The sequence below is a fragment of the Triturus cristatus genome, chromosome 7, assembly GCF_964204655.1.
Source record: "Triturus cristatus chromosome 7, aTriCri1.1, whole genome shotgun sequence".
In the NCBI taxonomy this organism is placed as follows: Eukaryota; Metazoa; Chordata; class Amphibia; order Caudata; family Salamandridae; genus Triturus; species Triturus cristatus.
The window spans coordinates 1714637268-1714651501 of record NC_140590.1 but is presented as its reverse complement, the minus strand read 5'-3'; the positions used below and the strand labels follow the sequence as shown (position 1 = coordinate 1714651501).

Below are 14234 nucleotides of genomic sequence, written 5' to 3'. Positions count from 1 at the left end.
GCGCAACGTACTATAAGACTGCTGTTCTGTACTATGTGAATTTTCCTTGTTTGGGATGTTTGTAGATGTTTATATTCATTCATTTAAGTTTGTGTATTGCATTACAAGTAGGTCTTTCAAGTGAAATATTTTTCATTGTCATTTTTTTTCACATATAATTTTCACATGCAAGCTTGGGGCTTGAGTAATTCTCTCAACAAATTTCGAAACACTTCTACGGAAACAAGATTCATTTTTTTTTTACTGTGCAACTCTATAAAAGCCTTATTTTTTTGGCAGTTACACACGGAAGGAGATTGTAGGTTAGGGACTATCAAACAAAGGATGAATGAATTAATGCCTGTGGATCTTTTCCCGCAGAGCCTGCGTGAGCTGGGCTCTAAGGAGACTGCATTGGGGCATTTTGAGATACATTCCTTCTAATATCACAATGCAATGAAGCATGTGGGAGACCAACTTTCCACTACGTAGGGAACATATATTTCTATTGATTGTTCATTTACTGTATACTAGGATAGTGTTAATACACAGTCTTATGCTTTAACCTGTGAGCCTTACTTACTTCTCAGAACTGCAAGGGAGATCCATATGCACAGCACATTCCTGGTTAGTCTCTGGCAGGTCTACTGCATTCTGCAAACCTATCTTATGGTGTCTTTACATACCTTTTAAGTCGTGGAATGGCAGAAACCTTGTGTCCTGGTGTAGACATCAGGTCACTTCTTTGGCAGAGTCTTTCCTGCTCTTTGAAATAGGTCTCGTCTCTGACTGCAGAAAACATCAAATGCTGATTACCCAAGCCGAAAGGCGCCCTCTGCAGCTATTGCACTTGCTTCATATGTCTTGCCTGGTTAATTCTGTTTCTTTGGTTAGCACTGATTTTTCTTTAACTTTTAACTGCTTTTTTGCAAAGCATTGCAATCATTGATATGCTGGATTTGCCCCAGAAATATTAACTTTTGGATATTAATGTGGCCTAACGGCTAGGGCGGTCAACCTCGAAACTGTGGAATCGAGTTTGAGTCTTGGCAGGGACGCTCAACATTCTGTGCAAATCACTTAATCTCTCCGTGTCTAACAAAAAAATTAATGTGTCCTTCTGTAACGCAACTGGTGGTCCTATAAAGCACTCTGATACCTTCGGGTCTAGTTCGCACTATATACAACTCCACACAAAAAAATAATAATAATAAAAAAAATGGGTAAAACAGACAACAAGTTGTATGTGAAGAAGACATAAATACAGCATCATAAAACATGTGACAAAAAAAGCTGGTATTTAAATTATAATTTAAAAGGTATGTTTTGCATGATTTCAATTAATAGACATTATTGGAGAATATACCTCCTAAATTACTCGCTAATTTAAGAATTATTGTAGAGCGCCCTCCCTTCTCTTGCTCTCCCGCTGCCTTTTACCTCCTTGAGTGCTATTTTCTTTTGGTCACAGGAGCGGGGGAGGGGCTAAAGCCACACAATTCCCCCTCCTGCGCACAACTACACATTTTCAGATTAAGTTTATTGCCAGTTGATTAAACTTGGTATAATATGCATAAAATGCATGCCATAAGCTCAAGTTCTACCATAATCATTTTTGCATTGGAAATGTCGACCTTATATGACAGGAAATCTAGCCACTCCACGTATGAACTTTAAAAAACAAAGGCCCTCAGGAATAGGTCCACCGATGTATATACTGGGTTACTACATAGCAGAAATCTCTGATTTCGGTTAGTATCCCCCATCAAAATCCAAGGACTCCAAGTTATTTCTCTCAGATTGGAAAATACAATGTAGACCCATGAGACCATTGATTTCAAATCTTTGGGAATTAATTGATCAGAATCCATATATATTTAACACCTACTTGAAGCAGGTGGGAAATGTATGAGGGTCTTCATAGAAGCCCATTCTGCGAATGGCGTGTGGTGGCGGGTGGGCAGTTTAGGTGAGGTGGAGAATTTTCTGCTGCAGAGTGCAGCAGCTGCATGCAGACAGAAGTTGCCACCGCCCCTACGCCTCCACTAAAAAGTCTGGGACTGGTGTATTCAGGCCCAAAATGATCACGTCTGGAGTTGCCGGACTGTGTAATTCCAGACCCAGACTTAAACTGTCGAAAGCAGATTCCGCCCTAGCGATACCACTCCGGGTCATTGGTACTTGGGTCTAAGTAGAAAACAAATAATAAAAGCAGGTAAACAGTATAAAACTGCAACCTGTCCCATTAAATTAAATAGTTGCCTTCTGCAGACATGACTGTGTCGAATTAATATATTTAATTGTTTCCCCAGTTATCAGACTATCCCCCATTTTAAGCACACATTCATGGTTACCTCCTGCAAGTTCTTCTTTTGACTTCCTCTAGCTCAGCCAGTTGCTGCTAAAAAGCTGCTTTTAGTTATAACATGTATCTCATCAGCATGCGTGTTCCAGGTTGCTGACTTGAGACCTCCCTGTCCCCTAGCTAGTGTCCTCCCCTTCACCGCCATCCTTTCTTTCCTGCACACACACTCTCAATCTGTTGCCTCTATTATTATGGTGGATATCATAGCATGTTTACATACGTACCACAAATGTTCTAAATTGCTTTTCTTTAATTTCTAACATTTGTCCATTACTTTTTATTTTTTGTTATTACTTTTGAATTTGCCCTCCTGCATCTTATTTTACTTAGATTTTTAACTGTTCACCAGGCAATCATTAAACTGTAACTGGATACAATTAGAAAAATATTTTTGCTGAGAAATATTCTCTACACAGGTCCATGATCTTCGCTTTAGTGACTCGGCCTTTAAACAGGGAGCATTCACCCAATTATTAAGGAGAAGTATATCTGAAGATACTGATGTTTATGCTGATTATTTTTCATCATTTTTAATTAAATGTATCTTGAAGAGTGTACCCTAATCTAAAACTAAATTTAAGGTTCTTGTTTATAATAAGTAGTTTACATTTAGACCCCAGAATAAGGGGGAATTCATTTATTTATGCTTTGAGCACTTTGGGTCTGAGGTGCTGTTGAACAGGTTTCAAAGCAGTAAGGGCTTGTTTTAGCGATTGGCAGGGAGGGTTCTCTGTCACCAATGTGACGTAATACCCTGCTCGCCAAACCCTTGGCCTGGCTGCCTTGTTTAGAGAGGGGTGGACCATAAGTATTCCGCCACCACAGCTCCCGTTTGCTCTGTCAATGGAATACTTCCTCCGACAGCCTGCTATGACAACAGTTCCAGTCAATCCAGAGAGGTGTCCGTGGGACCCGCGCACATCTCTAAAAGTGGAGCATGAGATAACCATCAGGAAAATACTCATCGCCCTGAAGGCCATTAATCCGTCCGCCAAAGTCTAAATTAAGCCTTAGTGCTTTTGCTGAATGGTAATGTGTTGGAAACGGGTAGCGTGGTGCAGAGCGGGCGGGCCAAACTCCGGAGGAAATGTGAAAAGCATCCACGCAGTACACACAGGCGACACACAAGGCACACTACAAAAAGAGACACTACACCGGTTTAGGTAAAAACAACTTTTGTATTGTCCAAACACAGTATGTCAGGTAATCTCTACACTGCGCCAACTGGCGCTCGGTTCAAATTGACAGGGGGGGAATTATATACAGGGCAGGGCCAATCGGGCCCCTGCCGGAATCATTGCAACCTTCAGATAACATAAATGTACGTGCGGAATAAGGGGAAAGTCCATCAGCCTCAATCCTGCAATAGAATACCTCAGGGCATAACATTAGGCGAAGGTCCGGAACACCTGTAATAAAAACATCCTGACATTCTCTTATGCATCACCAATATGAGTGACCCCTGGGCCTGAGGCAGAAATTAAGGTAGGCAGTGCATCAACACATCAAACCCTGGCATCTCAACACAGCGCTGCACATAGCAAGTAAATAGCGCTTACAATCCAGGGCATGTGAACATAGCGCTGCACATAACAATTGACTGGCGCTTCAAATCAGGGCCTTTAACATAGCGCTGCACATAGCAATGCAATAGCGCGTTAAAACAGTACATTTACCATAGCGCTGCACAAAGCACGGCGGTAGCGCGTTAAAACAGGGCATCTACCAATCATGAGTGCTTGAAATATGGCAGTTCAACATAGCGCTTTAGAACAGGGCATCTGCACCTAGCGCTGTACCCGGGGGATCAATAGCGCATAGCCACTCAACAGGGCCTCGAAATATGGCCTCTGAGCAAAGCGCTACCCCCTTTCAAGTTAGCAGTCCCAGACAGTACAGTCACGGAACACGGGAGTACTTCCTCTGGGATTCTCCATACAAAGTTAGGCCCCAAACGTGAGATATGGGAGCCCCTCTCCAGGGACTCTTGAAGTAGCAGTGGCGTGGCCCACAACCAGACTAGCCCAGCTGGCGCAGCCCGTCAGGGTATATCGACCCCTGGGACTCCTGGGCGCAACAATGCCTCCTGCTTCGTTGCCGCTGCCCTCTGTCAGACGGGGCAGCGGGGAGGACCAGTCCAGGCACTGGGGGTGGGCACCTGCAATGTACCCCGACTTTACCCTCACCAACCATAAGCTGAGCCCCACTCACCAGGCTCACGGGGGGACTCCTCTGGCCACCTCTTGCAGTCGGTGTAGCACGCGGGGCTCTCCTCAGCTCCTGGGAGCCCCGACCACAGCAGCGCTTCTTCCCGCTTCACCCGGGCCCCCTCCTGGGACCCGGGACTTCGAGTCCTCGGCTGGGGGAGGCGGGGTAGGCTCCCGCCCTCCCTCTCGGGTCTCCCCGACATCGCCCTTCACCCGGGTCCCTCTCCTGGGGCCACTGACTTGATCATGGCCCCAGCGGGGCTCTCGTTGCTCTCAGGGCTCTCCTCCGGCTCCGGAGGGCCCCCACCACGGAGCGAAGTCTACGTCGGCCTCCGGGCTGCTTCCGGGCTTCCTGCCATCCGGCAGCCAATCCGTGCAAGGCTTTTGCGGGGCGCGGCCGATGACACGGCCGGTGTCCCTGTTGCTGGGCAACGCGCACTCGCGCGGCCCAGGCCCCATACCTCCTCCTAGCAGCGCCCGGGCGGCGGCGGTGATCCCGGCCGGCGATGAGGGGTAGGCTCCCTCCAAACTCGTGATCCCAAGCGGGGTGGGCACCCGCGGCAATCTTCCAATGCGGGGTGGGCTCCCGCTGTGGTAAATAGGCGCCGGTGCAGTTGGCACCCGCACAGAAGGGCACACATGCGGGGTGGGCTCCCGCTGGGCTTCAGATGAGGCTTGCACGCGGGGTAGGCTCCCGTTATATCTTTCAGCGCCCAGCTCTCCCTGGCCACACGCTCCTCACCTCCTTTGGGCCATGCTGTATAGCGCTTTGCAGGTGCTAGGCGGTCCCACCAGCTTTAGGGGCAGTGCACAGTCACTTCAAAGATAGCGCTCACCAAATATAGCACTCTCCTTCCAGGGGCAGCTTGGATATAGCGCTCTCCTTCCAGGGGCAGCTTGTAAATAGCGCTCTCTGGTTCCTGCCCCTTGTTTGAGGGTTTCTGGAGGGGGGGGAAGTTGCGTTGGGGGCTGACGGTAGACTAACTAGTCTCCGCCAGTCGCCCCTGGGTTCTCCTCTCGCCGGGCCAGATCAGTGGGCTGTTCAGGATCCCTCACTCACTTGAAAGGCAGCACCTAAGCCCTGTCACTTTCAGAGGCATAGGTCCCTGACTAACCCTACCGCCTAAAACTCCTGCGAAGGCTTCTCCAGGACGGCGTTGTCCCAACTATAGCTTTCCCTCGCCCTGGGGACAGTAGAGGGGGGGTAGGTAGGCTCAGGGCCCAGCACACAGGCCCATGTGGCGGTAACCCCTGGCAGCAGGTCCCCTCTCTCTCAGGTCCACCCTCTGACTGACTGAGCACATGGCAACCCAGCTCTGCCCTTTATATGCCCCTCACCCCACCTTCCAGACAGTGCAAGAAGCTTCTAGAAGCGTCTGGGGAAACTGGCTCTAACTGGCCTAGGGGGAGGGGTAGAGCACCCTGGGTGCCAGGCTTCCCTCCAAAAGCTGGGGCTGCTGGGAGATAACCACTAGACTATCAACCTAGCTCAGTCAAACGGCGCAACCACACAGCTTGGCATCCATTTTAAGTTACATTTTTAAAATGAGGAAACTCAGTCTGCACACATTCAATCTTTGCATTTACACATGGGGTTTCCCAGAAAAGCGAAAAATTTCTGGGAAAAGGGCCAAGTCCAACATAATGAAAGTAAGGTAAAGATTACAAAGAGAGCAGAGAAGTTGTGGCCAGTGTTGTGGACGAGTGGCGGGGAGGGCAGGTGGGCCAGGGGGCAGGGAGCTGGGGCATAGGGGTTGTGGGGTAAAATTGAAAAAAAAAAACGTACCTGCAGCTGGCCATGTCATGCTCTTTCCTGCTCCTCTCCTCTCAGGCTCCCAGCCTGCCCTGCAGCCAATCCTGACGCTGCTCTCACACATGAGAGCAGCTTCAGGATTGGCCTGAGCACCCTGGATTTGCGCTCACAGACAGACTGTGAGTCTGTGCCTGCTCTCTCCAACCCAGCAACGTAGCTAGGTTGGAGAGATCTTCAATGCGCATGACGGTTTGGCCAGCCTGAGACGGCCGGCCAACCCGACATGCGCACTGAAGGCAGTGCACTACCTCTCCTCCTGTCATCCCCCTGGCCCCGCCCCTTAGACTCAGCAGGAAAAAAGTGTTTACTATCATTTTATTTTTCAATTCCTGCTGTTTTTGGTCGGTGTGGATGCTCTTACGTCGTAGCGGAGGAGCCGCCACTGGAGTAGAGGGTATGTGCACTCTCCTGGCTTCACCTTGAAACTTACATCTGAGAAACCTGTGGATAGTGCATGTAATACATTGTTCTTAGGTTTGCATTGAAAAGAAGTGAGGGCACCTTTGTAACCTGTCTTAACACAGAATCAAATAAAGTTTGGGTGTTAAGTTTTCATTTTAACTTTTGACAGGAAGAATTATACATGTAAAATCTAGTGTTTACGAAAGGTTGGATTTATTTAAATGGGGTTAAGTATTTTGTATTTTTATTCTCAAGTTTTGTCACCAACGTATTATAAAGGCATTTTTTTGCAAAAGGACGGTGCAACAAGGAAAATCTTTTCGGATACTCCAATTTTTGTTCTTTTATTCTTAGTCAACTTTTTAGAGATATCAGACTCAGCCAACGCGTTTCGTTCTTTATGAACTTCGTCAACATACCACATTGTTCCTAATACATAAAAATGATACAATACTATACATTCATATACAAATAAAGAGAAAAACATATAGCACAAACTCTACGTGTAGATACACCACAAACAATATTCAGTGTTTCGAAACATTAATCGAATAAATATACGAAACAAGAGTTAAACAATTAGAGCCGCCACATGTCTGTCTGGCCTAAGTATGCATATGGTCAAACACCTAAGATAGAGCATCCAGTTTGAGGTTAGTAAATCGATGGCCTCATCTATAAAGGACCTAAGGAATTATGAAGGTAGTGTCTATCATAAGTGCTTAGTATTTGAGATTCATGTGACTACCACCCGCATTCAGAAAGGTTTGTATGCCAATTCTTACCATAGATAGTAGTTTAGAAACAACCACCAGGACTTTCAAAGGGTAGTCAACTTCCAATTGGCGTGATTTGTAATTGTTCAAAGGAATTTTTGTGTGACCTAGTAAAGGTGAGTTACAAAATTATTATGACCAATTGTGGGCATGATGGATTAAGGTAAAAGAAAAAGCGCGAAGAACGAGAGACTCCGATGGGAAAGCAAGAATGATCTTACCTCTCAAATAGTTGATTGGTGCATATACAGATTAGATCCTATGTACATCACCAATTAGTTCAATTATAGACCGGCTCTAATTGTTTAACTCTTGTTTCGTATATTTATTCGATTAATGTTTCGAAACACTGAATATTGTTTGTGGTGTATCTACACGTAGAGTTTGTGCTATATGTTTTTCTCTTTATTTGTATATGAATGTATAGTATTGTATCATTTTTATGTATTAGGAACAATGTGGTATGTTGTGTTTTATGTTGTACATAATATGTTTTTTATATATATGTTTGTATCTATACTCATTTTCAGCCCTGACGAAGTTCGTAAAGAACGAAACGCGTTGGCTGAGTCTGATATCTCTAAAAAGTTGACCAAGAATAAAAGAACAAAAATTGGAGTATCCGAAAAGACTTTTCCTTGGTGCACCGTCCTTTTGCAAAAAAGTTTTTATATCTGGTTCCCAGTAGAGCATAAGTACGGCCTGCTCTGGACGTGTTTTTGCACCTATCAAAAATTTGTACATTGACTTTGAATTTGATGTGCTCAACATTGGTCAGCTGTACCGTCCTTTTGTCCGTATTATAAAGGCATCATGTGATTCTCTGGCTCATGGCAAGGTGCCCAGATATATCTAAAAACAAGCAGAAAGCTAGTTGGAAAGCAGTACCACAGAAAAATCGGGATATTAATTAAGAATAACCATTCATGGACACCGTCATTACTCAACAAGTGCAAACAAAAAGATTAAAAAATTCAGCTAGCTATGTATTGAAAAAACTGCTGCAATAGTGTCTATCAATATTTAAATCAGTGTCATTATAGTAAACACCTTGATTTTGTTATCAGATGAGTAGAAAGGGAGGTGATCTAAAACAAAATAGAAACATACCTGCTTCCAGTGCCTCACCAGGACTAGACACATGAAGAGAGCAAAATCCCAACTTAAGGTCAACGAGTCCATATTTTGAGTTATACTGTCAATAATGTCCTGTAGCACTAAATATTCAAACTATAAATTTTCATTTTTCCCACTGACGAGTACGATCTCGTTATGCCTCCGCATGATTCCTGTGCATTTATAGCAACATAAATATTATAGCTCTAAACAATTTAATTTTGCCTGCCCATAACTATGCTGCAACAAATCACTGCAAAAACCAAATCACTGGGCTGCTTTGATTGCCCCCAGTGACTCTATCTAAATCATAAACTAAAATCAGGGCCCTAGATCAGTGCTCTGTTCACAATGAATATGGGTTTATAGAAATTTTTGTAGTAACAACCTTGACCTAAATTTATTTGAAGGATAGGTGGTGTCACTTTGATCTTAGACCCTGGTGAACACAAAAAAAACACTTCCACCAAAAAGCAAATGGCAAGATGTAATGAGGCTGTGCAGGATCAAACAGATCCTTTTAACCCTAAGGTTGTTTTTTATTTAAACACTAAAACCGATTTCTAACTACTGTTTCTCTCCAATTGAAACAAACAGTTTTCATGAATACATTTCATTTTATTATACTTGGAAATCACAGAATAATGTTCAACTCACCTGTCTTTGTGAGCCCCAGCTGAACTAGTATTTAGTGCTCTAAGTTTGCTAAGTACCACTGGTCTCCTTTGAAAGGACAAGTGCTGAAAGATAGTGAATTACAATTCCATGCTGAGCCACATATAATATCTAGCCTTAAAATTGCATAAAATAAAAGAAGGTGTGGAAGGTTGAAGCATTCATCTCTTGCACAGGAACTTGATAAATTTCTATGTAGTAATTTTAACATCGATGATAGACCAAGAATTGAAGAACTGAAGAGTGACTTAAATGTACTTGTTCATATGGTAAAGATTCCTTTCAACAGAAGGTCTTCGCACATTGTGACATGAAAAGCTCGGTGTTTGCCATACACGCAAGGTTGTTCATGAAATACAACTGTATTGTGGGCCGGCTCCTGTCCTGCCACTCAAAGCTGAAAATATTTGTATACTTCTTTTGCTCAAACAAGTTAATGTCTGTCCATAGGAACAGCTATTTATTACTCCACTCTTTAAATATTTCGTTTTCCCCTTTTTCATATCCCATTCTGTCTTACTTTGTACTCTCAGCTTTCTTCCATTTTTCATCAGATTACTATCTTTTTTTAGTCTTTCTTCCCCTTGTCTTTTCTTTACTTCTTCCTATTTTTCAGTTAAATTCCCTCTCATGTAATGTCTCTTTATGTATCTAATGACTTTCTCTCTATTTTTACTCCTCTCAGTTTAATGAATTTTTCCTTTTCACTTGCCTTTTTTCTGTTCTTTCTACTCTACCTCTCACACCCCTTCCTCTTTCACATTGTCTTTATTTTATTTCTTTTACTTTTAGGTAGAAAATAATCTCCTGGTGATGAGAATAGAACAGACACAACTACAAGTTAACATTTACATGAAGGAGGTGAGTGCGCGTATACATGGCTTAAGACGGTTTGATGTCTCTCTATGGGGAAACAAAAAGAGTTCTACAATGTTACTATAGTGACCAGAAGAGAACTGGTACCTTACTTCAGACAGGTGTGAGGCTCTGTGCCACCAATAAGGCATGGCTTTTATGATGCCAGTACACAGAGTAGGTGTTCCGGTGTGGAAAATCACCTCTCCGAGCAGCTTTGTTCCTAAGTGGCAGGCACTGCTACCCATTTATTTCCAAGGACCATCTTGTTTGTTGATTCAAGACCATGCTTGACCCAGTAGATGAGTAGCCTACCTCATTCATGAAAAAGCCAGAGTCTTTTGTTCTAACTCCCAGCACCAGTCTGTCAGAAGTCACACATAAAAGTCATCAAAGTTTAAACTTTGCCCTTGAGCTTGGTTGTAGAAGGACAATTTACCACTTCAAGCATTGACATCTCACAATGGTTCCGACTTTGATCATTTGTTTCTTTTCTGAAAGAGAGTTTACCCACAAACGTCCTTTGTGAGATCTGCTAAATGGAGATTTTTTAGGGATTTTCTACCACTACTTATTTTTCAACAAGTGTAGCAAAGTTTATGAAGTTTATGTAAAGTAGATTTCAGAAAGTTATGGAGGAAGATTTTTTGCAACTCCACACAACCCTAGTCAGACACTTCTGCCATGAACCACAGGTAATTCTTTACAGCCTACACTCACAAGTTATACCAAAATAAAAAGCTTCTGATTAGAAGAAATGTGGCAGCTTTTCATGCACAGCTTTACAGTAGCTTTCGCCCTCTCGGTCAAACAGCCGTCAGCAGATCAGAATGAGTCCTTTAGCATCATGAATCATCATCGAAGGCCCTTTCCGGTACCACCTCCCAAAGGTATTGAGGTTATTTCCCTACATCGGCTGCTGCTCCACATATACATGTATGATACGAATATAGCACGATACAACACATGCTTTTACTTCGCGGTATGTAACAATTCGGTCGTTACAACGACCGCGTTGTTACAACGCGATACAATTACTACACAAGTCATTACATCGACTTGCAGTAGATGGCGCCGTTACATTAGGAATGTATAATTTACTATTCCAACTCCAGCCTGAGCAACAGTAGGGAAGCTGTTGGAATAGTAAATTATTTTATTCCTTATGTTGGAGCACCATCTACTGCAAGTCGATATAATGACTTGCGTAGTAATAGCATCGCGTTGTAACAATGCGGTCGTTGTAATGACCGCGTTGTGAAGGCATTGCGGTCTAATGACCGCGATGTAAAGGTTGTTTCCCGTATGATATTCAGATCTAAATCCACATCAGGAGCTGTGAGGTACAGGTAAGTAAGTTTATGGACCACTTGAGACACATCCACTACTGGATGAAGGAGAACTTACTGTGTGACAGTGGGTCCAAAATCAAAATCCTAATCTCCAGTGGCGGCTTCTCCGCTAAGGCGGCGTAACGTTGCCCCACTGCCAGGAGCAGCAAAGAAAGGGAAAAATAAAATGATAATAAAAGAATGTTATTATCATTTAATTTTTTCCTCCTGCTGCGGCAGTGCATGATGGGGCAGAGCAGAGCTGCATGGGAGGAATGGTAGACACTCCTGTGCGCAATGACTGTTTGGTCAGCCCTCTCAGACAGCCCAAAACAGTCATGCACACTCCCTTGTTCTCCATGCAGGCTGCATTACAGCTTGCATGAAAAACATGCCCACCCCTACAGCCCCTGACTGAGCGCCATGTCACTGCACTCAGGCCAATCACAATGCTCTATTGGAGCATTGTGATTGATTTAGGGGTGGGCGCCTTTCTGCTTGCTTCCTGTTCTGACCTGGAGTCGGACACAGGCAGCAGGAGAGAAGACGCGGGACCCAGCGGCAGTGGCAAGATATGTTTTATTTTAATATTATTTTCTTTAAGCATCCTATGAGCCAGCCTCCCCCCCGCACCCACCTCCGCACACGTAAGCTACTTCATTTTGGAAGGTATGCAGCTGATGTTTGGGAAGTTCGATGATTATTCAGCAGCCAGGTGGGGTAGTTAAGTCAAGTATGATTTTTTTTTGTCCTCATACATGGCATTAGGCCTAGATCTGAAGTTGTGTTCACTCTAACTGGGACAATCAAGTCAGCATACCACTTCCAAGAAATCCATTTGGCCTTTTTGTTGAACTATATATCTGGAGAAATATACGACCTGACCAATCTCCAACATAGTATAGTATGCCTTAATCATTGGACTTTATTAAGTAACATCTCCTTTATATTTCCCAAATGATGAGGCCCCCATTAATTATTTTCTTCTACTAATGTCACCCATATTGGTCCCCACATTGTTATCCTTTTAAGTGATCCCTTAATACGGTGTGCCCAACAGGTATTCCTTACACATAATATCCATTCTCTTAGTGACGGAGCAGCCTGTGCTACCCACTTCATGCACATTTCTCTACGTGTCATGATTATCAATACAAATAAGAAGTGTGCTTGAGATTTATTTACAATGTAGTTTTTGTCACCTCTAGGTAGAATTCCAAATATTGCAAGTTCAAGGCTTACTTGTATTTTAGACCCGAGTGCTTTGGGGGAAAACTCACCCACCTTGTGCCAGAATATTTGAATTACCGGACATTGCCATAACATGTGAACATCGTCAGCTTTTCTAGCAAGCATTTAGAACATTGTCTTCTCATGCTTCCACCCATCTTGGACAGTTTCTTCAGGGACCAATAAGCTCTGTATAGAGTAAAGAGATGGTTTCATCTCAAAGGTGCGCGTCTGACAATAGACCAAAGTGCAGCATATGATACTTGCCGTAAGGTTTGGATATCTGCTTCAGGCATGTCCGTTCTCCATATCTCCTCTGGCGCAGGTAACGTGTGGTCCTCTGTCTCCACTAGCATCCAGTACCACTTAGATACTTCCTTTTTAAAGGATAGGTTTTTCACAAATTCTCCCTCCCATTACGACTCCAGGCCAGCCTGCGGTTCATTTTGGACCCATCTTGTCATTTGAAAGTATTTAAATCTTGATAGGGAAAAACTTGTTTTTAATTCAAGTGCGTTCCAAGGTATAAGGGAGTTGTATTCAATTAACTCCCCCCAAGATGTCAGGCCCGCTGTTAATAAGGGAAGAGTTAGAATATCTAAGAGACATTCTGGAGTGGCTGGTGAATTCCAGATTGGCGCTTTACAGCTATAGTATGGTATCCCCATTATTCGCTTAACTTGCACCCACACCTCACAAGCTGCTAGTAAAACCTTGAACCTGATTTTTTTTAAAACAAATTTAGGGTGACCATATTTGAATACAAAGAAATGTCCTTCCTCCAGAAGATTCTTTTTTAAGACCTGTAAATGTGGGGGAATATTTTGTGCATTATCCATAAAGAGATGTCTGGTGTTTGTAAAAAACAAAAGCCCATGATACAGTTAAAAGACCGGTAAGGCGATCCAGGGTGAGGGGGAGAAGAACATGAATAAAATCAGAGTACTATCCTGTAATGTTAATGGCTTGAGAGTAATTGTAAATGCGTTGTCTCCCGTAGGAGTAACGTCCTTTACTCAGCACTCCGTTATTGTCAAAATTCAAATAATGGTAATCCAGTTGATAATGCTTTCTTATACAATTTGTTTTTTAATTCGAATTGTGAACAACTTCTTTAACATTCATACTATTTCAAGCATAGTATAATCCATGTAGGTTGTCAACAAATTCATGATCAAGTTCAAAGTTCAAAATATGTCAGCCCTATGCATTTCGGGCGAACCCTTCTTCAGGGGACTTACATTTCTGAAAGCATAAAACATTGTGTTCAAATGACTAGGTACAACACAAATTTCATCAAAACGTATTGCGCTAGCACCCATTATGATGTTAAGGAAAGTCCAAAGGTTTGTAAACGGAAGAGTACCGGACTATGAAGATTGTGTCATTCATGCATTTACTGAAGACATGATCATGTGTACCATCGACGTGAAATCTTTGTACACGTCCATACCCCATGATTTGGGCTTACAAGCGGTAGAACAC

At 43.4% G+C, this 14234-nt stretch overlaps 1 protein-coding gene across 1 annotated transcript in view; it reads left to right on the top strand.

The window, feature by feature from the left end:
* Positions 1-14234, top strand: part of LOC146812862 (alpha-2-macroglobulin-like protein 1) — a 315131-nt gene that overhangs the window by 282180 nt on the left and 18717 nt on the right. Inside the window, exon 33 of the mRNA XM_085619933.1 lies at positions 10126-10194. Within this exon, the coding sequence (XP_085476059.1) occupies positions 10126-10194 (69 nt within the window). The remainder of the gene's footprint in view (positions 1-10125; positions 10195-14234) is intronic.